Source organism: Maniola hyperantus, chromosome 4 (genome assembly GCF_902806685.2).
Source record: "Maniola hyperantus chromosome 4, iAphHyp1.2, whole genome shotgun sequence".
Classification (NCBI taxonomy): Eukaryota; Metazoa; Arthropoda; class Insecta; order Lepidoptera; family Nymphalidae; genus Maniola; species Maniola hyperantus.
Genome location: NC_048539.1, coordinates 15,337,802 through 15,362,023, shown reverse-complemented (window position 1 = coordinate 15,362,023; position 24,222 = coordinate 15,337,802). Strand labels below are relative to the sequence as shown.

Genomic DNA, 24,222 nt, shown 5'->3' with positions numbered 1-24,222 from the left:
CTTCAACCCATTTTGGCCAATCCCAAAAGTGGTATTTTGACTGAAACCGAAAGTGAAAGTTGAGTTGGACGTTAACTGCAGTGTCATACAAAATCTAATTGGGAAAGTGTCTGCTTTGACTTTATAGTTATTTGTTTAAAGCTAAATGAAAATTAGCAATTATATATGTACATTATCCTTCAAACTATTTATTTAAAGCACTACTTACTGATAGCATTTCTTCTTAAGTACTATAAATAATCGATATATAGCAATAGTACTGAAAGTACCGTAGCTGGCAGGAAATATTGTACATCAACTATTAAAGAGATTTCGGTTTCGTATAGCGTTGTCTCTGTCACTCATATCAATGTGATGCTTTGTCGGTTTCAACAACAGAGAACGCTCTACGAAACCACTATCTCTTTCTAAAGGTTGATGTACAATATTAGTAAACTAACATGTCTATATTTCTTCAAGAATTGTATTTATTCTGAAATATTTTAGCCTCAATTACACAATAGTTAACCATAATATTTGTAATATGAAAATTGTATTTAATAACAAGAAATTAATTGTTGCTTTTATTCCATCATTAAATAAAGGTCCATAAATATCTTTAGTAACAAGTAATGACTCGTTCAAGATAGTGTAAAATTGTTTGCTTATGGTTTTAATGTTCTTGGGATGTGGGGGGATGCTGAAAATGTCATCTAAGTAAACAGTATACACTAATGGTGTATTGAGTTTATTCTTCACCCAGTCTGCCATATTACCAGTGAAATTGTCTAAAAAACAATGAAATATTGTCACAGTTCACGACAGTTAGGGAACTTCTAACAATTAAATTAAATTAGTAGATCACACACTACAGGAGTACACTCACTGATTTGTACCTACATACAAACTAGAAACTTGGCCTCTGTTAAATGAAAATAGGCTATTACATATTATATGTAATTCAATTAGGTAATTAGATTTCGTTCCAAATCTAAATATATAAAAAGAAAAGGTAACTGACTGACTGATCTATCAACGCACAGCTTTAACTACTGGATGGATCGGGCTGAAATTTGGTATGCAGATAGCTATTATAACGTAGGCATCTGCTAAGAAAGGATTTTCGAAAATTAAAACCCTAAGGGGGTGAAATAGGGGTTTGAAATTTGTGTAGTCCATGTGGACGAAGTCGCGAGCATAAGCTAGTCTTTTCTTTTCTATATATATATAAAAGAAAAAGGTGACTGACTGACTGATCTATCAACGCACAGCTTAAACTACTGGATGGATCAGGCTAAAATTTGGCATGCAGATAGCTATTATGACGTAGGCATCCGCTAATAAGAGATTTTTAAAAATTCAAACCCTAAGGGGGTGAAATAGGGGTTTGAAATTTCTGTAGTCCATGCGGACGAAGTCGCGAGCATAAGCTAGTAATACAATAAAGTGATTATGCTACATTTAAAACTTACAAAAATAATTTGAAGTTGTTCCTATGTCAATGGTTGTGTTATGTTTTGTTCTCACTTTATAACTAGTAGCTTTCAGGATTTCCATCTGAAAGAAATGTTAAAAACACAATCATATTATTCGGCACATGAAGTAATACAGTGAAGCATTTATTTATAACCTACTAGCTGATGCCCGCGACTTCGTACGCGTGGATTTAGGTTGTAAAAATCATGTGGGAACTCTTTGATTTTTCAGGATAAAAAGTTGCCTTTGTCACTCTCCAGGTCTTCCCCAAATGTCAGCTATAAGATCTTTCTACCTGCCAAATTTCATGACTCTAGGTCAACGGGAAGTACCCTGTAGGTTTCTTGACAGACAGACACAGACAGACGGACAGACAGACAACAAAGTGATCCTATAAGGTTTCCGTTTTTCCTTTTGAGGTACGGAACCCTAAAAATCATGTTGTTCCGTTGCGACGTGATTGAAGGACAAACCAACAAACAAACACAATTTCGCATTTATAATAGGGGTAGTGACTGTGACTTCTGAGAGAATATACAATATATATCTAACAGTGAATGAAATTTCAGAATCTGAACATTATTTCCAGACATTAACCCCTATGATCTACATACAAACTAACAAATTTCTCTTAATAATATTACTTAGTATTGATAACTTGTTACAACAGGTACCTGGGCAATACAATTCAATCAAAAATTATTGTATACTTTGAGCTGTAATTTGGCTAGTTCTGTTATGCACAATCTCTAAACTAAACTAAATTGACTACTCTAAATTTAGTGCTGCCCTTTTCCGCAGGGAACATTATGAAAGGGACATTTCAACCTGTCATGTTGGTTTAGCTAAGAGACTGTGTACAAAAGAATTAGCCACATTGATATTTTATACCTAGTTACTTACTACAATGTCGTGATTGTTGATTTTGGCAGACACATCTGCATATGGCACTGTTATGTACTGCCCAAAACCTCTTACATTGATGAATGATATCATGCTCAGAGCCAAGTTGTTCAGAACGTATGACAACCCTTGATTTTCTTCTTCTGAGATTGGTATGTGTCCAATATAAACAGAGTTGCATGCTTCACCTACCCCTAAAATTAAATTAAAATTATTGGTCAAATATCAAATGGTAAAATATCAATAATAATTAATCAATTCAGACCATGATTAGTAAAATAAGAACCTATACATTTTATGATTACTTAATTTTTTTTAATCGTTTATGCATAGAATAACCATACATTATGGCCGATTCTCTTGTACACAATCTCTAAATACCTGTGCTGCCTGTGTATAAACTCTGGTAATATAGTAGATAACTAAAATACGAATGATAATATTTAAGTAAGTAAGTAAGTGTTTTAGGTAAAAGATTTATCTAACTCTTCAATGTCTTTTGATAAAACCAATTCCGAGCAATGCTGACTCCAATAGGCTCATTTTCGTTTTCACAATTGGTTTCTGTGTCCAGCTTTCGTCTATTTTTTGACCAAAACCTATCCTGAAATTGTGGTCAAATTGCTTAATTTTATTTTATGATGAATTCAAGTTTTGTCCTTTGCAACATAATTTTGGGACCTTAAAATCTGAGCAATATATCTTAAGTACTTATTTCTTGTGGTATTTGTTATTTTTTATTTTTTACCAACCTCTTTCTTACTGTAAACAAAGCCATCTGGATTTAAAATTGGCATGAAATAAAAATTAAAGTTGGCTATAAGCAATTTTAGCTCATCAACATTGTCTAATAAATCATTCAATAAATTCAATATAACAGCTGAAGATATCCAGTCCATTCCTTCTTCTCCTCCTACTATAAAAACTATAGGATTTTTTCTATTCATTGTTGTTTTCAAAAAAAAAATATCTCGTTTTTCATATGTTTTTGCAACAACAACCTTTTTAAACTTTCTATTTATTTTTCTTGCAATCCATTTTAATATTTCATCCCAATCATAAAAAGTATCAGATATATTAGCGGATGATACAGTTCTATGTTTCTGGTATGAGAATAATTGTTCTCTGCAATATAAATATTGTTATAGAGGATGCCCGCGACTTCGTCCGCGTGGATTTAGGGTTTTTAAAAAGTCCTTGGGAACTCTTTGATTTTCCAGTATAAAAGTTGACTAAGTATATCAATTTACGGGATACAAGCTACCTCTGTACCAAATTCTATATAAATCGGTTAATCGGATGGGCCTTTAAGAATCCCGTAGGATCTCTTTGATTTTCCGGGATAAAAAGTCTATGTCCTTCCCCGGGATGTAAGCTATCCCTGTAGCAAATTTCATCAAAATCGGTTTAACTGTTGAGCCGTGAAAAGCTAGCAGACAGACACACTTTCGCATTTATAATATTAGTATAGATTTGTAGATTATAATTAACAACAAAAATAAATTAACTGTTCTAAAGAGTACTAACGATTTAATCTGGGACACAAGATTACACTGTATTTTCAAAGATCGCATACTGCCTTCAAACATATGATATATTTTTTTATTTACAACCACATTCATAGGAATAGCAGCTTCATTTGACACACCATTCAAAAAAATTACTGAAGTTATTTTTGATTGCATATTGTATAATATAACTCTTTCACGAGGATTAAATGCTGTTATTTCATAAAGAACATAATCACTTTTACTAACTGGAAGGAAAATCATAATAAATAGTATTAATCTCAATTTTGTATCCATTTTATTGATTAAAATCAATATGGCTGTGATTTGAAATAAAAACCGGCCAAGTGCGTGGCGGGCCACGCGCAGTGTATGGTTCCGTAGTCACAATTACTATAGCTGACCTAGGATATTTATTTATTTATTTATTTATTGACACTTTATTGCACACAACACAAAGTAAACATTGAAAAAACACAATACAGGATCTTATTCTAATAGATGTAGCATGCAAAGGCGGCCTTATCGCTAAAGCGATCTCTTCCAGGCAACCTTTGACGAAAGGAATCACGAAAGCACGGGTTGGTGCGGCAGCCGAAAATGGCCCTAGTTATTATTATAAATTAGACTACATACACAGTACATTCAAATAATACACAAATAAATATAATTATATATACCCATATACATAGGATATATATAGGATAGTGCTAGGACGATGGTTAAATATGCAACTCATAATATCTACGTAGTACAATAATAATTATAACCTGGAAAAACAGATATAACTCCTACTTAGCCATGATAGTTTTCTTTTAAAATTGATTATTATATACTACTGCTGTGAATTTTTCAATAGAGGGGGGACACTAATTGACAGTAATAAAAATTAGCACTTTAAAACATCATATTTTACAAACAAATCTAGAAATCGAAAACTGATGTTCCCATAGCCACAATATTTTTAAAAGACCTATTCAACGATACCCCACACTCTGGGGTAGACGAGAAAAAATAATTCATCCCCACTTTACATGTAGGGGAGCTACCCTAAAAAAATATTTATCACAATTTTATTTCACCACTTTGTCGGCGTGATTAATATTTATACCCATGCCAAATTACAGATTTCTAGCACTAATAGTCTCTGAGTTTAACCGAGGACGGACGGACGGACAGACAGACGGACGGACATCGCGAAACTATAAGAGTTCCTGTTTACTACAGAACCCTAAAAACAAAGGTTTTTTTTTAGGGTAGGGAGTGAAAACTTTTGTTGTTGTTACTCCATAGTTTTGTCAAATAGGAGCAGAATGTAACAATTTTTATTCTTTTGCAAAGGTTGGTTGGCAGTCAGCATGGTTCCATTACATTTACTGAATATCTGATGCTGGCTCCACATAATTAACACAAACTGAAATATTGAAAGTAAACATTTGTTTAATGATTGGTTGCAGGGTCCGATGACAATGGGTAGCGGCCCTCCGCCGCCTGGTAATGGACCACAAGGGCCTCAGGGGCCTCCTCTGCCGCTAGGTGGCCCACCGCCACACGGCGGACATCCTCAAGGAATGCCGCCTATGCCTCCACATCACAGCATGATGGCGTCGCAAGCGGGCTACTCCCATGCTGCGCCTTCGGCCGGCGGTGCGCCCACAGCGCCAGGCGGTGCGCCCGCGAACCAGGTGCAATCGGGCGCGCCGCAGCAGCCACCCTCGGCGCAGACTCCGCCGCACGGCTCGGCGCCGCCGCCCTCCACGTCGGCCAACGGAGCGCCTTCCTCATCTCCGATGCAGGGCTCGCTCGCCGCATCGGGCCCCGACAATCTCAACGCGTTGCAGCGAGCTATCGACTCCATGGAGGAGAAGGGGTTACAAGAGGACCCGCGATACTCGCAGCTGTTGGCCATCCGCGCGCGGTCTAACCCACAAGACCCAAATAAGGGGCTCTTTTCCAACAACCAACTGAGCCAACTAAAGTACGTAATCTTATGTAAATAATCATTTATGTAAACAACAATAACAAATAACATTCAACTATTTCGATTTTTATGATTACAATTTTTGTAAGTATTTTTTTAATTGTTTCAGAGCCCAAATAGCGGCATATCGGAAGCTGGCTTGCAACCAGCCCATTACGCAACAAATAGCTATGATGGCGGCCGGGAAGCGAACTGGAGACACGCCGCCCGAGTGCCCCACGCCGCCTGCACAGCCGCCCTCGCCCTATAGCCAAGGGTAAGTTAACCAACCATGGGCATTGTAATGAACCCTGGGCCCACTTGTGCCCAACTGTGAAATGTTATATGAAAGCTTTAAGGTATAGTACGCGACAGGTTGAGATGGCAATCGGGGTGGGGATGCCCCCGCGCTAACTCGGTGTGGGCGAGCGCGGGTGTGGGGGGATTCCTCCGCGCCTCTTACCCCGATTGCCATCTCGACCTGTAGCGTACTATACATACTTCATTTCATTATGGCAGTGATTTTTAAATCGTACCAAAACGCTATTTTTGCACTGGGTTTGATCCAGCGCAAAAATGGTGTTTCGGTACGTTTATAAAGTAATTAAAATAATTTGTTCAAATAAAAAGGGAAAATAGTGTAGTAACGTTTTGTGTGTCCAGACAAGCGCAGGCGGGCGGGCAGGGTGCGGGGATGGCGGGTGGCAAGGGCGTGGTGGGCGGCGACGCGGCGCGCGGCGGTGGCGGCGCACCGCCCACGCCGCTGCCCATGACCGGCCAGATGGCGCCGCCCACGCAGCCCACGCCGCCGCTGGTCAATCTGGTACCACAGAATACTAAGTTCTATTATTTATTACGTTTATTTTTAAATTTTGATACTTTAGTCCTTGACTCCTGGGTATGACAGTATCATTAAAAACTCATACCCCTGATCGGTTTCTACGCAGTATCGTACTTGCCGGTAGGATGTTAACTAGCCATGGTCGTAGCCTCCCACCAAGCCAGACCAGAGACAATTTGGAAATTATAAATCCCCAAATTGCACCTACCGGGAAACAAACCCGGGACCTCCCACTCATAAGACCATAGCGCTCACCACTGCACCAGGGAGGTCGACAAAGTCTTCTCCCTCTAACTCCCGCCATTTTGCCCAGAGACTGATAAATGTTCTAAACTGATTTGACTACAAATCTTCATGGAAGGATCTCACTTCACTTCATGGAGGGATATCGATTTTTATAGGAATAAAAATCGTGTTTAAAAAAACATAAACATTTACTTTTAATAAAACTATTTAAACAATAAGCACCGAATTGAGAATCTCCTTGAAAGCCAGTTAGAAACTTTCACCCAAAGGTCTTTTATTTATTTACTAGCTGATGCTCGCGACTTCGTACGCGTGGATTTAGGTTTTTAAAAATCCCGTGGGAAAATGTCGATAAAATACGTTTGTAGTTCGGAACCCTCAGTGCGCGAGTCTGACTCGCACTTGGCCGGTTTTTTTCTTTAGATAAATAAAAGTCTATAAGATTCCATAAAAAACCTTTCCACAAATGTAGTAAAAATTGTTTGACAGCCAATGGGAGGAGCGCCACCACTTCGAGGTCCGGCGCCGCTGAGGCCCCCCGGACCCAACGTAGGGCCCCCTACATCTCAACAGGTATTCCAATTTTATTTGTCTTAGGTTTAGGTAGTTTAAATGTAAAAATATAATCAATTAGGTATAATTTAATACCATGTTAAAAAGATTGATTCATTTGATATGTGGTGCTTGACGGATGCTCAATATTTGTTAGACGGAACATAAAACCAACGTCTCGATTTTAAACAGATGCGGCTATCTAACATCTGTCTGCGGCGGAGCTCGACTACTTCGGTTAAATAAAAGCAACTGCTGAGTTTCTTGTTGGCTCTTCTCAGTAGAATTTGCTTTCCGAACCGATGGTAGTCTTAAGTGGCATATATGCTGTCCTACATGAAATAAATCCATTTTTATTTCATAAAATCTATTTCACTAAAATTCATTTCATTTAAAAAATGCGAATGGCATAGAGAAACTCATGGTCACTGGCAAGATCGGAGGAAAGAGACCCCGCGGACGAAGCCGAGACGTTGTTGGTCCGACCAGATAGAGAAACGGTCACACACCCTTCTGCAATGTCTTCCGTACGGCCTCCAACAGGGCGAATTGGCGTAACATCGTAAAGGAAGTGATAAAGGAAGAAGAAGACCATGTTAAAAAACTTTTTGTTTTCAGCCGGGTGTACCAACCCCTGGAGCAAAACAAAATCGCATTACAGCTATACCGAAACCAGTAGGCATCGATCCCCTACAAATATTAAACGAAAGGGAAAACAGGTAAATAAAATTTAGCATATCATCTTCGTTTTATAGATGAAGCCCGCGACTTTGTCCGCGTGGATTTAGATTTTTAAAAGTCCTGTGGGAACACTTCGATTTTCGTAAATAAAAATTATTTCTGTTGAGAAAAGTTTTTATTAGGTACTAGCTGATGCCCGCGACTTCGTACGCGTGGATTAAGGTTTTAAAATTCCTGTGGGAACTCTAAAATTTTCCGGGATAAAAAGTAGCTTATGTCCTTCCCCGGGTTGCAAGCTACCTCTGTACCAAATTTCGTCAAAATCGGTTGAACGGTTGAGCCGTGAAAAGCTAGCAGACAGACAGACACACTTTCGAATTTATAATACTAGCTTATGCTCGCGACTGCGTCTGCGTGGACTACAAAATTTCAAAACCCTATTTCACCCCCTTAGGAGTTGAATTTTCAAAAATCCTTTCTTAGCGGATGCCTACGTCATAATAGCTATCTGCATGCCAAATTTCAGCCCCATCCGTCCAGTAGTTTGAGCTGTGCGTTGATAGATCAGTCAGTCAGTCAGTCAGTCACCTTTTCCTTTTATATATATATATATAAAAGGAAAAGGTGACTCTTTTATATATATATAAAAGATAAAAGATTAATAGTATGGATATTGATCTCTAGATGCTTCGTATTACTCATTGTTGACGGTCGTGACCCCATTTCATTGTAATCACATAATAGTAAAGGTCCCAACGCACTTGACCTGCGTTGCGCGACGCGGAAACTTTAGTTTATGTGAGGTTGTATGGAGCAAGGCGCTGCCGCGTCCTGCAGCGCAGCGCGACGGCGGCGTTTGCATCTTAAGCGATTTCTTGAGATAATTTCGCTGTGGGTTCCCAGATTCCCTATAGATACATATGTTCAACGTTAGTTTTAGTATGCCCAAAAACACGTGTCGAATTTATAAAAGTATTTAATTAAAAACTTATGAAGTTATAAGTTTTTTGTGTTGAGTCGTTGTCCTCGCAAAAACATGGTCACCCCAAGCGAGCGGCTGTGAGCGAACGGGACGGCTGGCGTCGGTCGTACGCGCTATTGCTTGCGCGGCTCGAATCAGCTGGTGCATGAGGACATTCAACTAGGTGTTTAAACTTGCAGGATTTTAAAGTATTTTTTGGTCAAAATATAACCCGTTGTAAAAATGATTGCAATCGAGTCTGTTACTGATTCTGAACACACTACTTTCAGGTTTTGCGTATACTAAAACTAACGTTGTATATTAACAGGTCTGTAATGGACTAATTGTGTTAACCGACTTCAAAAAAAGTTCTCAATTCGTCGGAATCTTTTTTTTTTTTTTTTTTTTTTTTTTATCCAACAGGATAGCAGCGCGTATCGCTCACAGAATGGAAGTGCTTTCCAACTTGCCCGCCAACATATCGGACGATCTTCGCTTACAAGCACAAATCGAATTGCGAGCCCTTCGGGTTCTCAATTTCCAGAAACAACTGCGTGCTGAGGTATTTATCATTATAATATTTTACCCCCAACCTCAGCTGTGTATATTTTCCTATGTATTCAGGATGCAAGCTGTCTCGGCGCCATGTTGGAAACGGTTGAGTAGTTGAGGCTTCAAGAGTTAACAAACAGATGAGCGAGGTAGCACACGGTTTCGTTGATTCGGCTTGAGTACCCAAATAGTTTGTATGAAGGACCATAATTTAAAAAAAACGGCCAAGTGCGAGTCAGGCTCGCGCAACGAGAGTTAGGTACTACAGTCGTATTTTTTCGACATTTTGCACGATAATTCAAAAACTATGATGCATAAAAATTAAGAAAAATCTGTTTTGGAATGCACACGTGAAGCCCTTTCATATTATGATACCCCACTTGATATAGTTACCTTACTTCGAAAATTTAAAAATATTTTTTTTGTGTGATGTAACCACAAATCACGGTTTTCAGATTTTTCCCTAATGTCTGCTATAAGACCTACCTACCTGCCAAATTTCAGGATTCTAGGTCAACGGGAAGTACCCTGTAGGTTTCTTGACAGACAGACAGACAACAAAGTGATCCTATATGGGTTCCATTTTTCCTTTTGAGGTACGGAACCCTAAAAAATGGTACATTTTGTCAGATACTGGGTCAAATCCGTCGCGACACAACGCTGGAGACGGCGGTGAACATCAAAGCGTACAAGCGCACGAAGAGACAAGGTCTGCGGGAGGCGCGCGCCACGGAGAAGCTCGAGAAGCAACAGAAGCTGGAAGCGGAGAGGAAGCGCAGGCAGAAGCACCAAGAATTCCTACAGTCTGTACTGCAACATGGTAAATAGTTATGGCTTCATATTAACTACTCGTAGCTATCTGTGCGCACTAAAACTGAAATTTAAAAATCGGCCAAGTGCGAGTCAGGCTCGAGCACCGACGGTTTACTTACTCGGAATTTTTTTTCGCCATTTTGCACCATAAATGAAAAACTATTATGCATAAAAATAAATAAAAATCTGTTTAAAAATGTACAGGTAAAGCCCTTTCATATGATACCCCACTTGGTAAATAGTTATCTTACTTTAAAAGCTGAAAATACTAATTATTTGTTATTTCCAGCAAAGGACTTCAAAGAGTACCATCGCAACAACGTCGCGAAGCTGTCGCGCATGAACAAAGCCATCATGAACCACCACGCCAACGCCGAGCGCGAACAGAAGAAGGAACAAGAGCGCATTGAAAAGGAACGTATGAGACGGTATGTTGACAAAAAAGTGAAGTTACTCAAAAAGTTACTATGTTACTTTCCTTCTAGAAATTACACGCTAAAAAATGTAGAATTTTGGGAAATTGAAAAAAAAAAAAACGTTTCAGCTATGGTGACTAAGGCCAGGGTTACACTTGTAAGTTGCTTCCGTAACATTTATGTAAGTAACTATTGGACGCGAAAGGTGAAATGTCAATCGGGGAGCACCCGCACAGCCTACGCGCTAGTCCGGTGCGGGCGAGCGCGGGTAACGTGCGGGTGTGTGGGGCGGGGCGTCTTTTTTTTAACTTATTTATTCACAACTTAAAACTATCATTACAGGCTAACCTAATGCGATAGCTAAGTTAACTTAAATTATTTATATCTACTTATTACCTATTACATACTTTTTACTATTTACAACTAACTGACTTAAACTTAAATAACCCTACTTTATTTAAAAACTTCTTCCCGCCTTATACCCCGATTGCCATCTCAACCTGTCATTTGTCCAATCGTGGTATCTTAGGACGTGTAGTATTCTGTAGAGAAATCTCTGTTAACAGTTCTTATAGCGCCATCTAGAGCATGTATGTGTAATAGTAATGTCTCTTGCCAGTCTTATGGCGGAGGACGAAGAGGGCTACAGAAAGCTGATCGATCAGAAGAAAGACAAGCGACTGGCGTTCCTCCTGTCGCAGACGGACGAGTACATCGCCAGTCTCACGGAGATGGTGAAGCAGCACAAGCAGGAGCAACGCAAGAAGCAGCAAGAGGAGGAACGGAGGAAGAGGGTGAGTTGTGATAATACTGACTATAGGCATACTTTAAAGCGATTAACGATCGCCCTCCGTTATGTTGTGTTATCAACCAAACAATGAGTTTTAGATTTTGTTGTAGGTACTATTAAGCTTATTCTGCACGACGGGTTATCTAAATATATAAAAGTAAAAGGTGACTGACTGACTGATCTATCAACGCACAGCTCAAACTGCTGGACGGATCGGGCTGAAATTTGGCATGCATTATGATTTAGGCATCCGCTAAGAAAGGATTTTTGAAAATTCAACTGCCGTACAGTGGCCACGCCCTATCGCCCCTAGGGTTAATTAGCCTCTGTCTATAAGAAATTCAATAATATTAACTAACTATGATCGAAAATTTTCAATCATTTGGAGCTGTCGTCATTTTAATTTCAATGATAGTTTAATAGATAATAATAGATAAGTTATCTTCTACGTTTTTTGTACGTGTTGTAACAGAAATCTCGGAAGAAGAAGGTGCTAGAAGGTGGCGAGATCGACGCTCTGGATGACAGCTCTCAGTCTTCGGACTCTCGCGTTAGCGTCATGGATCCTAAAACAGGAGAGGTATGATATCTAAAGCTAGTTTATTCTTAATATTCCGAATTAGAAATCCAAAAGGTCGGCAGTTCAAAAACCATCCGTTGCACTATTGTCGTACCCACTCCTATCTCCTAGCACAAGCTTGATGCTTAACGGGGCTCAGGACGGTGCTTTCTTCATACAAACCTAGGAGGGTAATTACTACATTACTTGAACTGTACGCTCAAAACTAAGTATTATATCGATTAATCTAGGTTTTCGTCATTGGCTAGGTTTATTGATATATGAAACATTGAAAAAAATATTGATTTTAAAGTTACGAAGCTCAAAAGATTCCGATTTTAACACTAAATTTATGACAACTTTGGGCGTAAATAAATAAGATTAGGGGTATGAAAATTCTAAAGAAATTTAACATTAGAAATAGTTTATTTATTCATTGGTTGAAATAACTATACTTTGCAAACATAAACTCAGTAGTTTTTTCTCAAAAATAATTTTCCTAAACCCTTGATTTCGGTGAAAATCATCGTGCCTCTCACCTTTCTCATACAATGTCAAGTGAAAAGCAAACAGGTTCGGTCGGGCGTACTGCGTCACCTTAAGGTCTGTACGCACCTGAGCTGCGCTGCGCTGCACTGCAGGGCGCGTCACTTCAGGCCGCGCGTCCGTACCTATCGCACTACGTCCTTCTATACCCGTTCGCGTACGAGCAACAATGTCGCCAAGATGAGCGACACTAAAGAGGGGAAGGGGGAAGCCGATATTCTGGGGGTTGGGACTTTTGAGGATATACTTCTAAGAGCATAAGGAACACGTCATGTGCCAAAAATTAAAACTACGTTATTTATTTTGAGGTCTATCATGCCTGTACACTAAATACCTTACATGATGCGCGTGTATCTTATTTGAACTCTGTACGCGTACTGATGCGACGCGACGCGCGATATGTGCCATACAAAATGATTGAAATAATATTTTGACGCTCTGTGCCGCGACGTGCAGTGCAGCGCAGCGCAGCTCAGGTGCGGTTAATTTCTATCAAGGTTTTATTGTTAGTAACTTACACTTTAGAGTAACTTTACGGCTCCACTATCGGGATTCGGTAAATGCCGACTCAACACCAAACAATTCGGGTTAGCGGGAAGATACGATTAATTGACTCCACACAATTTGCGATATCACGAATCTCGATAGTGGGGCCGAACCCACTCAATCCCAAAGACGAAGACGAGAGACGAGTTTTATGGTGACCGTTTTGATTCGTAGATATTAAGAGGAGAAGAAGCCCCATTGCTGTCTCAGTTTAAAGACTGGATGGAAACCCATCCGGGATGGGAGGTTTTATCTGACTCCGACGATTCCGGAGACGACAGCCAAGACGATGGTAATTACGATTCACAGGGATAGGAATAAGTAGAGTATACATACCTATACCGCGAGAATTTGTATAAGAAGTGCGAGAACCAGTATTTATACTCTATCTATACAGATCACTGATAATAAATTACTTAATTGGAAAATTAATGTGAAGTTTATCAAAAATGGTGCCTATTTGGTTGCCGCAAATTGTAAACTTAGTAGTAGTTTGAGCTGTGCGTTGACAGATCAGTCAGTCAATTAGTTAATCAGTCACTTTTTCCTTTTATATATTTAAACATTACTATCATTTTCTGTCAGAATCACTGTATATTCGTCAAAAGGATAGGCCATGTCAATTTCTTTTCTTCAAGAGATTTTTGTACAATTCGATACGAAATGTACTGAAAAAGAAAGATTTTTTTCATAATGAAACGATTGATTAATGCGTTATATTTTGCTTTGCGCGTTGTATAATAGAAAGGAGAGAGAGAAGGGGGCACAGAGACGAGAAGAGTGACAGAGAAAAGACAGAAGAGGAGAAGGCGCGCGAAATGATCAAGAAGGCGAAGGTCGAAGATGATGAATACAAAACAGAAGAACAAACATATTACAGGTAGGATATCATCAGCATCACATGAGCCTGTGTACGTGAACTGCTAGGCCTTCAATAATGAGCGCCACCAGGCACGCGTCAGTTTTCTTCATCCAGCTACTTTTTTTTAGTACACAATTTATATGTATTATTATATTATAATCTAGGGGTCCTACCACTTTTATAGGTGACATCAATGCAAAAATCATGAATGGCGCGAAAATATCTCAGCCAATCATAGCGCGCGTCCGTCCGCTATTCGTTGTTGCCTTCGCGCCATATTTTGCACGTGCGGACTGTGAGCGAGATAGAACGCTGAACTAGTTTCAGTTGTTCGTTGTTCTTGTGTTAAAAAACGTAACGTCAAGCAATATAAAGTCTGTATTTCAATGGGGTTTTAGTCGGCGTTAAGTTCCGCTTTTCTGCGCTAATGAATCATATAGTTACATTACACACTATTTTTGCATAAAAACAATTTTAACAATTTATGCGAAACGTACGAATACATGATAATATTGTGATCTCTTTCAAATCTATATATTTTTTAGTATTGCTCACACGGTCCACGAATCTGTGACAGAACAAGCCAGCATCTTGGTTAATGGAAACCTGAAAGAGTACCAGATTAAGGTATGTATAATGCGTACACATTGCGTACAAAATGAGATCTTAGTCGCCATTTTAATTTTATCTGTAAACTGTTATGTCAAAATTACGATTAAAGTAAAAAGCAGTAAAACCTGCATCAATCAATTGTTGTGATTGGCTTAATTTGTGCTAGTCTCGTTGCAACAATGCATTGTAGTCAATAGTGAGCGAGCGTCAACCAATCGGAGGTGATTGCGATCGTAACATTGTAGCTGTCATTCTACCGCAATTGCGCAGCTGATTTTAAAGGTGAACCACAGAATAAATACCTTTAGAAGTGGCCCTAATATGATTCTTACTGTTAAAGCGAGATAGCTAAATGCATTAAGGCTCTTATTAGAACGTGACAAAATGATTATTTTCTGTCCTTATCACCGTGGCCACTTTTTTTTGTTTGTCAAGATGTATTTGTACGTGAGATCTTGACAAACAACGTGAAGTGTAGAAGGAATGACATTTCACAAGTAAGTACCTCTGCTTGAGCGAGAGGGACTGAGGGGGCCACACTAGTTGCATATCTGTATATATCTGTGAGGTGAACCGTACTTTTGACATGACAGTTGACACAGAGTTAAAATGGCGAGTGAGTTCTTATTTTGTACGATCTATAGTCTATTTTTACAAATATTCCAAATATGATATTTTAATAAATAATTATACATATAAATACATAATGTGGTTTTTCTTTAGAAATATTTTCTGGATATCTTAATGTGATTTACTTAGGCTGAAAACTATAGTGTACTTTGACTTTGTTTCACTTAAAACGAGACATATTTATGGCAGCTATATAATGCTTTCTCGTTTATATGTCTTAAAGTCTGAGCAAAGTCAAAGTGCGTTCTATAGATTTCAGCCTCAAATTCTCGTTGGTATAATAAGGTTTTGTTTATAGGGTCTAGAATGGCTGGTGTCTCTATTTAACAACAACCTAAATGGAATTCTGGCAGACGAAATGGGTCTCGGCAAAACCATCCAGACTATTGCATTGGTCACCTATCTGATGGAGAAGAAGAAAGTCAACGGGCCATTCCTTATTATTGTACCATTGAGGTAAGTCATGGTGATTTTGGAAAACACGAAATGATACTGTGCCATATATACGCCATTTTTATCCGGACCAGTTGACCGACCATTAACAGGTGACAGGGCCTACGTCTTAAAAAAAATTATTAGAGGGTGATCCCAAAATGTAAAATCCATCAATGTCCGCTAATAGTTTTAAGTTTAAAAATAACTTTAAGTTATCAATTAAACTAAAAAAAGCATGTTAAATATTAAAACTTGGCTAAAATGATATTCTTGCTACGACAGTGCATTTTGGTCAACAGTAAAACGTGTCTAAATGGTATTCTTACAAGAGTATGTTACAAATGGCACCTCCTCCGCTAGAAAAGGACTGCGTTGCTTGCTACGTTGTTAGTTAGGCTAGGGCTAGTCGTCACCACTTTGCCTTTAAACAATTGTTTAAACTTGTAGTACTTTATCGAACTGGGTGCTCGAGTTCGAGAAGTGGGCGCCGACGGTGCAGGTGGTGTCGTACAAGGGCTCGCCGGCGTCGCGCCGCCTGGTGCAGACGCAGATGCGCTCCACCAAGTTCAACGTGCTGCTCACCACCTACGAGTACGTCATCAAGGACAAGGGCGTGCTGGCCAAGGTGAGCGAGTCGAGCAGTGACGGCACGCGACGGTGCAAGTTGCTGCTAATTAATTATTATTTTAACAATTAATTATAAAAATATTAATTAATTAGTAGATCCATTATACTAATGATGCCGTTACCTATACTAATTAAAAAATACTAACAAATTACTAATAATAAGTAGGTAATGTGGCTAATTCTCTTGTACACAATCTCTAAACTAAACTAAAATTACACGTCTAAATCTATTGCTATCCCTTTCATAATGTTGCTTGCGGAAAAGAATGGCACTAGATTTAGACCTGTTAATTTAGTTTAGTTTAGAGATTGTGTACAAGAGAATCGGCCCCACTGTTAGATGTAAAAAGTAGATATATATATTGTTTTTAAAAAATATTTGTAAATAATTTAGTTCAAGATAAGGAATAATAAAGGCTTTTTTATTTTTATTTTTATTTATTTATTAATTATGATGCCGTTATTTGACAGGTGCAATGGAAGTACATGATAATCGACGAGGGTCACCGCATGAAGAACCACCACTGCAAGCTGACGCAGGTGCTCAACACGCACTACATCGCGCCGCACCGCCTGCTGCTCACCGGCACGCCGCTGCAGAACAAGCTGCCCGAGCTGTGGGCGCTGCTCAACTTCTTGCTGCCTTCGATATTCAACCACTGCTCGACCTTCGAGCAGTGGTTCAACGCGCCTTTCGCTACTACCGGCGAGAAGGTAACTATAACTGAGCCACCACTGCAAGCTGTTATTGTAAAATTCTCTTTCATTAGATTGATAAACAAAGTAAAAGAAAAGCTTTTATGCTTAATCGTCTCTCACCTACACCGCGCGGTTCTAGAAGTACTCACAATTATTTTTAAATAAAAAAATATATCAGAGAAATATGCTGTTCCAAAAATGGACCTCAACCTTATTGACAAAAGAATTCATAAATTACCGTCATAAGTTGTTGACGTTATTATTTATACTGTTCTCTACTTATATTATTATCGATTAGGTACAAAATTTGGTATACCTTTTATTCGTAGGTGGAACTCAACGAGGAAGAAACGATCCTGATCATCCGTCGTCTGCACAAAGTGCTGCGTCCGTTCCTGCTGCGGCGGCTCAAGAAGGAGGTGGAGAGCCAGCTGCCCGACAAAGTGGAGTACATCATAAAGTGCGACATGAGTGGCCTGCAGCGGGTACTGTACAGGTTAGTGGAACTAAACGAGGAAGAAACGATCCTGATCGCGTCGTCTGCACAAAGTGCTGCGTCCGTAATTTTTATGTGTCAATCTGAAATGTGGCGAAATCCGTTTTTGAAGGCCGTCAAAAACGGATAAAAGTTGCGCAATTTTAGACTAAATTTTTATTTAGTCATACAAAGTGTAACCAGAACGCTAGCAAAAACGAAGTCAGATAATACTACTGATACTTACTGATATGATAACACCAAAAAAAATGCGATTTTTTTAAAAAAAATATCCTATATTTTGTAAATGTTTACGATATATTGCAAAGAAAACATCTGACTGACGCTAGAAGTCAACGAACGTTGTGCAAGTAGATCACTCGGAGTCAATGCCGCGTCGTAGGTGGGGCATTCACCCGAGTTTTGCACGTTATACAGTGGGGGTTTGAAAAATACTAAATCACTAAAACTACAAAATGAGGCAAATGGTTATTGATATTGGATTGTGTTTAGGTAGTATAACAATAACGCAAGTTTTTGCTAGCGTTCTGGTTACATCCTGTATAAAGGAAAATTTACATCTTAAAAGTAGAAAAATAAGCACAGAAATTATTCGAAAGGTTGATAGCAATTCTTCAACCTACCTACCCACTAAATTAATGTTTTTTAGGGTTCCGTACCTCAAAAGGAAAAACGGAACCCTTATAGTATCACTTTGTTGTCTGTCTGTCTGTCTGTCTGTTTTTAAAAAAACCTTCAATTTTAAAATTCACGTTTTTTTTTTCTTGTGTGTGGTTACTCTTTGCTAATGACGATACTGGAGGATTTATGCCTAATTTCACCAAGTAAATTAATCATGGTTTAGTTAACATTCTTTGTATATCTCCTTTTTCAAAATGGCGTATGTCATCTGCCAAAAAGGGATAGCATTACAATGGTACTGATTCTGAGCACAACCTAATTTTATCCTCCATCCTCTTCTTACTAATGTAATATGAAAAGGACAGAAGCAGTTTGACAGTTTTAAATTTAATTTTTAGATGGTAAAACCCGTGATTTTAGCGCTTAGTCGCGAGCCTACTGTTTAAATTTGTAGCGTGCACTAAAATTTAGAGTCTTTAAATGTAAAGTTCATGTTCTGTCCCTTTTTAGCATTGTTAAAAAGAAAAGGATGCAGATACTCTAAATTTAGTTTAGAGAAAGACAACGGAATCGGTGCCAATGTGGCTAATTCCATTGTACACAATCTCTAAACTAAACTAAATGACACGTCTAAATCTATTGCTACCCCTTTCATAATGTTGCTTGCGGAAAACGATAGCGCTAGATTTAGACCTGTCAATTTAGTTTAGTTTAGAGATTGTGTACAAGAGAATCGGCCCCATTGTTTAACTAAACGGGGGTTAAATGCTTGGTGAAATTGGGTCTTAGTATCCTTATATTATAAATATTCTTGGGTACATTATATAATTTTAACAGCGCACGGTGACGAATGATAATTTCAAGACATACGATTCCAAAGCAGTATTGTCTGAATCTTAATGTTTCTGTTAATATATGTTTTCGTAAAATGAAATGTCCATTACACTTTACAGACACATGCAGTCGAAGGGTGTGCTGCTCACGGACGGGTCGGAGAAGGGCAACAAAGGGAAAGGTGGAGCGAAGGCGCTCATGAACACCATTGTACAGCTGCGCAAGCTGTGCAACCACCCCTTCATGTTCCAGCACATCGAGGAGAAGTTCTGCGACCATCTCGGCACAGGCGGCGGAGTGGTTAGCGGGTAAGGATTTTTTTAAATTATTTATTTAAAAGGAAGCAAACGGTATACAATGAAATAATTAATATGTGACAACTTATATAAACTTAAGACTATCAATTCATACTCACTTACAGACTAACTCAACATTCTTAATCTAAAACTTCTAAATAGTAATATGTACTTAAACTAAGACATTCTTTTAATTTACTTAATACGCTAAAATTACAATTCAAATAATTAACTAATACAATTTACAATTCTTATAGCTAGTTATAGCTAAAAATTTCAAAATAAGCCTAATTTATAATACTTAAAGATTCATCAGGTGGTTTTTAATTTTGTATTTAAATAATGCAGCGGAGTGTTGAACATGTCTAGGTTAGCTTTTCTGAACACATTGTTATAGGATATAACTATTCTATTAAGGGGAGCTGTACTACCAAGGTTACTTTAACATATTCTAGCCCTAAATGTTTGCTTGCTCTTTATAAGCGATCTTGCGTTTTGCTTTTGGTATTGACAGTTGTATAATAAATTTGGACAACCAATATCCCCATTTATAATCTTGTGTAAAAAACAAAGATCCATCATTTCCCTGCGATTGGATAGTGAAGGGGTTTTATAATGAAAGGATTCCCCTCTTGCATTTAGAAGGGCAGTAAAGTAAAATTAATTTTTATTTTAATTTTAATTTTATTGAATTTTTGGTACTAAAATAAAAAAAAACTGTATTGATTTTAAGTTTTCGTTTAGACCCGTGGGTGATTACGTTTCTCGCGACAGGCTTGCGACAGGCGTAAATCTCGCTATCATTGTCTTACGTCACACGTAACAGCGGCTAGACAGAGACAGATGAACTGTCGCATTGCTACTGCTGTCGCTACTGCAACGTTTTACGTAATCACCCCGCGGATTGTTTTTATTTTAAACTTTTTTTCAGACCTGACCTATATCGAGCTTCCGGCAAGTTCGAAATGTTGGATCGTATTCTGCCCAAATTGAAGAAGGCGGGGCACAGGGTACTGATGTTCTGTCAAATGACCCAGTGTATGACCATCATAGAGGACTATTTCTCATGGAGATGTTTCCAGTACTTAAGGTGACTACTAATTACAAAGTGGTTTTATATAATACAGGGTGTAACCAGAACGCTGGCAAAAACGAAAACAGGTGACACTCTGAGTCAATGCTGCGTCGTAGGCGGGATATTGACCCGAGTTTTGCACGCTATACATTTACGCATACGCGAGTTTGAAAATCACTAAATCACTAAAACTACAAAATGAGGCAAATGGTTATTGATATAAGATTGTGTTTCGGTAGTATATACGACAACGCTAAGTTTTTGCTAGCGTTCTGGTTACATCCTGTATAATATAGCTGTTAGTTCTAAGTTCTTTCTAAATTCGTCTAAAGTTGCATGCTGTAGCTGCCTATAATTTAAATTATGTAATAACTTAGCACCTAGGATTTGAATAGTTTTTATTGTACGACTCTGTTGGTGGTTCAATAAAAAAAACCGGCCAAGTGCGAGTCAGGCTCGCGCAATGAGGGTTCCGTACTACAGTCGTATTTTTTCGACATTTTGCACGCTAATTCAAAAACTATGATGCATTAAAATAAATAAAAATCTGTTTTAGAATGTACAGGTGAAGACCTTTCATATGATACCCCACTTGATATAGTAACTCCCTTCGAAACAAGACCACAATTTAATTTTTTTTGTGTGATCTAACCCTAAATTCACGGTTTTCAGATTTTTCCCCAAATGTCAGCTATAAGATCTACCTACCTGCCAAATTTCATGATTCTAGGTCAACGGGAAGTACCCTGTGGGTTTCTTGACAGACAGACGGATAGACAGACAGACAGACAGACAACAAAGTGATCCTATAAGGGTTCCGTTTTTCCTTTTGAGGTACGGAACCCTAATTAAAATAAATCAATAAAAAATATTACTTTTAAAAATTCTATTAGTTACTTCTGATTGCAAAAAAGAAAGCTAATTAAAATGACTGGGCTGTAAAGCTGTTTTCAAAACTACTAAACCAAAGTTAACAAAATTTTAGAGAGTTGGTAGGGAGGGCTACATACTTGTAAAAAAATACTCTACAAATCGAGAGCCTCCTCGTTGTTGAAGCATTTAAGTTAGATGACAGTGTTACGCCTGCGAGCTGATTGCTTATATTTCGGGCACGTTCTCTCAGATTGGACGGAATGACGAAGGCCGAGGACCGCGGCGAGCTGCTGAAGAAGTTCAACGAGGTGGGCTCCGAATACTTCATCTTCCTGCTGTCCACACGCGCGGGCGGGCTCGGCCTCAACCTGCAGAGCGCAGACACCGTCATCATCTTCGACTCCGACTGGAATCCGCACCAGGTCAGTACCCTCAGTGCGAGTGAAGGCCGGACCGCGGCGAGCTGCTGAAGAAGTTCAACGAGGTGGGCTCCGAATACTTCATCTTCCTGCTGTCCACACGCGCGGGCGGGCTCGGCCTCAACCTGCAGAGCGCAGACACCGTCATCATCTTCGACTCCGACTGGAATCCGCACCAGGCCAGTACCCTCAGTGCGAGTGAAGGCCGGACCGCGGCGAGCTGGTGAAGAAGTTCAACGAGGTGGGCTTCATCTTCCTGCTGTCCACTGACTGGAAAGCGCACCAATTCAGAACGGCCAGATCTCAGTACAGTATGCGGCAGAAAATATTGTACGTCTCTGTCGTTGAGACCGACAAAACGTCACATAGGTGCGAGTGACAGCGACAACGCTCTACAAAGCCGATATCTCATTCTAAAGGTCGATGTACAATATTCCTTGCCGGCTACTGTTGCGAAGTAGATAATTGAAATGTACAGGATACGTGTCCAACAACTAATGATGCCGTAATATTTGTCCCTAGGATCTCCAAGCCCAGGACCGCGCGCATCGCATTGGACAGCGCAACGAAGTGCGCGTACTACGACTGATGACTGTCAACTCTGTGGAAGAAAGGATCTTGGCTGCTGCGAGGTAACACTTAACCAATATTGTGCTAATTTTGCTTAGAGATTGTAAGAGCAATAGATAGCACACCTGTCAAATGACAGTTCTAAATGTACGGAATATTGTAAGGTGCTAATGTTCAGAGCCTCAATAGCTCAACCGGTATAGGAGTGGACTGAAAACCGAAAGGTCGACGGTTCCAATCCCGCCCGTTGCACTATTGTCGTACCTACTCCTAGCACAAGCCTGACGCTTAATTGGAGAGGTAAGGGGAATATTAGTCATTTAATATGGCTAATATTCTTTCAAAAACAAAAATGTATGGAAAACTCGACGCGTCCCGTACATTTTTGGTCCTTCGAATCCGGTTCGAAGGACCAAAAATATACGGGGCGCGTCGGGTTTCCGGTACAGTTTAGTTGTTATAGTTGATATAGTTCATAAGGTTAAATTTTTCTTCTCTAGGTACAAACTAAACATGGACGAGAAAGTGATCCAAGCCGGCATGTTCGACCAGAAATCTACTGGTTCAGAACGACAACAATTCCTGCAGAGTATCTTACATCAGGATGGAGATGACGAAGAGGCAAGTGATAAATAAATTTCTATTATGTTTTTAAGACCGTCATATTATAATATTATGTAGTAGTCTTTTTAAATTTTTTATACAGACATTTCTTTAAAAAAAATTGCTATAAAATGACCATTATCTCAAAACAAGAAAATCGGATTTAATGACTTTTAGTACTAACGCATCCATGACGGTATTTGCCTATGTCAAAAATAAATTATTTCTCATTATTAAATACAGGGTCTTCCAAAATACGTAAAATCCACGTCATTTGTTAGATTAACAGCCGTACTCAGAGTCGCTTAATCGTTACTTAAGTTTAGTTAAAACGAGACAGAGCTATATCACTCACATAAATCTGTCTCGTTTTAACTCAATCTTAAGTAACGATTAGCGACTCTGAGTGCGGCTGTTAGTGTAATAACCATTTTAAATTATTGATTAAACTAAAAAAGTACGTCAAATCATTGTGACGTCACATGCCAGTATTTCATAGAAACTCGCATACTAGGCGCGTGTTTTGACAAGTTGTCAAATACCGGATTGTCTAACAGGAAGAAAACGAGCTCCCGGACGACGATTTGATCAACGAGATGATCGCGCGCTCCGAAGAGGAGATGGAGCTCTTCAAGCAGATGGACATCGAGCGCAAGAAGACGGAGACGCAGACGCGACTCATCGACGAGTCCGAGCTGCCCGATTGGCTCGTCAAGAACGACGACGAAGTTGTCTGCAACAAGGTAACGCGATCTATCTCTCTCTCTCTCCCTTTCTCTATCTCTCTCTCTACCCCGTCCCTCTCTCTCTCCGGTCTTCCTTCATTGCTGAAGATCGTGGTCCTGGCGAGATTTTTCCCTCGAACGGATTAATTCGCCTGTGTACCTCCAGTAAAAATGGCACAGCTAAAATTAGACGCATTTCAGGAGAGGTAAACTAGCTGAATAAATAATGATTAAAAGTTTTTTTTTTAAAATTTGAGTTGAGTCTTTTTTACTGAACAACGCATTCCCGAATTACGATTTTATCAACGGATCTGAACCAACTCTTTTAATCCAAATATATAAAACGAAAAGGTGACTGACTGACTGATCTATCAACGCACAGCTCAAACTACTGGATGGATCGGGCTAAAAATTGGCATGCAGATAGCTCTTCTGACGTAAACATCCGCTAAGAAAGGATTTTTGAAAATTCAATCCCTAAGGGGGTGAAATCGGGGTTTGAAATTTGTGTAGTCC

The 24,222-nt window shown here is 39.1% G+C and overlaps 2 protein-coding genes across 5 annotated transcripts in view; one reads left to right on the top strand and one right to left on the bottom strand.

The window, feature by feature from the left end:
- Window positions 1-24,222, top strand: part of brm (ATP-dependent helicase brm) — a 30,203-nt gene that overhangs the window by 903 nt on the left and 5,078 nt on the right. For 2 of the 4 annotated variants that reach the window (XM_069509896.1, XM_069509898.1), the window contains exons 2-24: window positions 5,324-5,844; window positions 5,957-6,103; window positions 6,490-6,649; window positions 7,403-7,486; window positions 8,084-8,184; window positions 9,531-9,669; window positions 10,290-10,479; window positions 10,762-10,900; window positions 11,508-11,682; window positions 12,151-12,258; window positions 13,504-13,621; window positions 14,074-14,209; window positions 14,737-14,818; window positions 15,732-15,889; window positions 16,316-16,493; window positions 16,967-17,209; window positions 17,524-17,690; window positions 19,265-19,453; window positions 20,373-20,531; window positions 21,640-21,811; window positions 22,331-22,440; window positions 22,879-22,999; window positions 23,539-23,724. In XM_069509896.1, coding sequence (XP_069365997.1) covers window positions 5,324-5,844; window positions 5,957-6,103; window positions 6,490-6,649; window positions 7,403-7,486; window positions 8,084-8,184; window positions 9,531-9,669; window positions 10,290-10,479; window positions 10,762-10,900; window positions 11,508-11,682; window positions 12,151-12,258; window positions 13,504-13,621; window positions 14,074-14,209; window positions 14,737-14,818; window positions 15,732-15,889; window positions 16,316-16,493; window positions 16,967-17,209; window positions 17,524-17,690; window positions 19,265-19,453; window positions 20,373-20,531; window positions 21,640-21,811; window positions 22,331-22,440; window positions 22,879-22,999; window positions 23,539-23,724 — 3,783 coding nt within the window. Of the gene's footprint in view, window positions 1-5,323; window positions 5,845-5,956; window positions 6,104-6,489; window positions 6,650-7,402; window positions 7,487-8,083; window positions 8,185-9,530; window positions 9,670-10,289; window positions 10,480-10,761; window positions 10,901-11,507; window positions 11,683-12,150; window positions 12,259-13,503; window positions 13,622-14,073; window positions 14,210-14,736; window positions 14,819-15,731; window positions 15,890-16,315; window positions 16,494-16,966; window positions 17,210-17,523; window positions 17,691-19,264; window positions 19,454-20,372; window positions 20,532-21,639; window positions 21,812-22,330; window positions 22,441-22,878; window positions 23,004-23,538; window positions 23,725-24,222 lie in introns of all 4 variants that reach the window. The other 2 variants (XM_069509895.1, XM_069509897.1) reach the window with 1 other exon arrangement.
- On the bottom strand, window positions 493-4,171 carry LOC138402217 (uncharacterized). Its single transcript, XM_069498034.1, has 6 exons — window positions 3,886-4,171; window positions 3,360-3,483; window positions 2,845-2,962; window positions 2,359-2,552; window positions 1,452-1,536; window positions 493-767 (listed from the first exon to the last, which is right to left on the bottom strand). The coding sequence occupies exons 1-6, from the start codon at window positions 4,161-4,163 to the stop codon at window positions 493-495; spliced, it is 1,074 nt and encodes a 357-aa protein (XP_069354135.1). The 5' UTR covers window positions 4,164-4,171.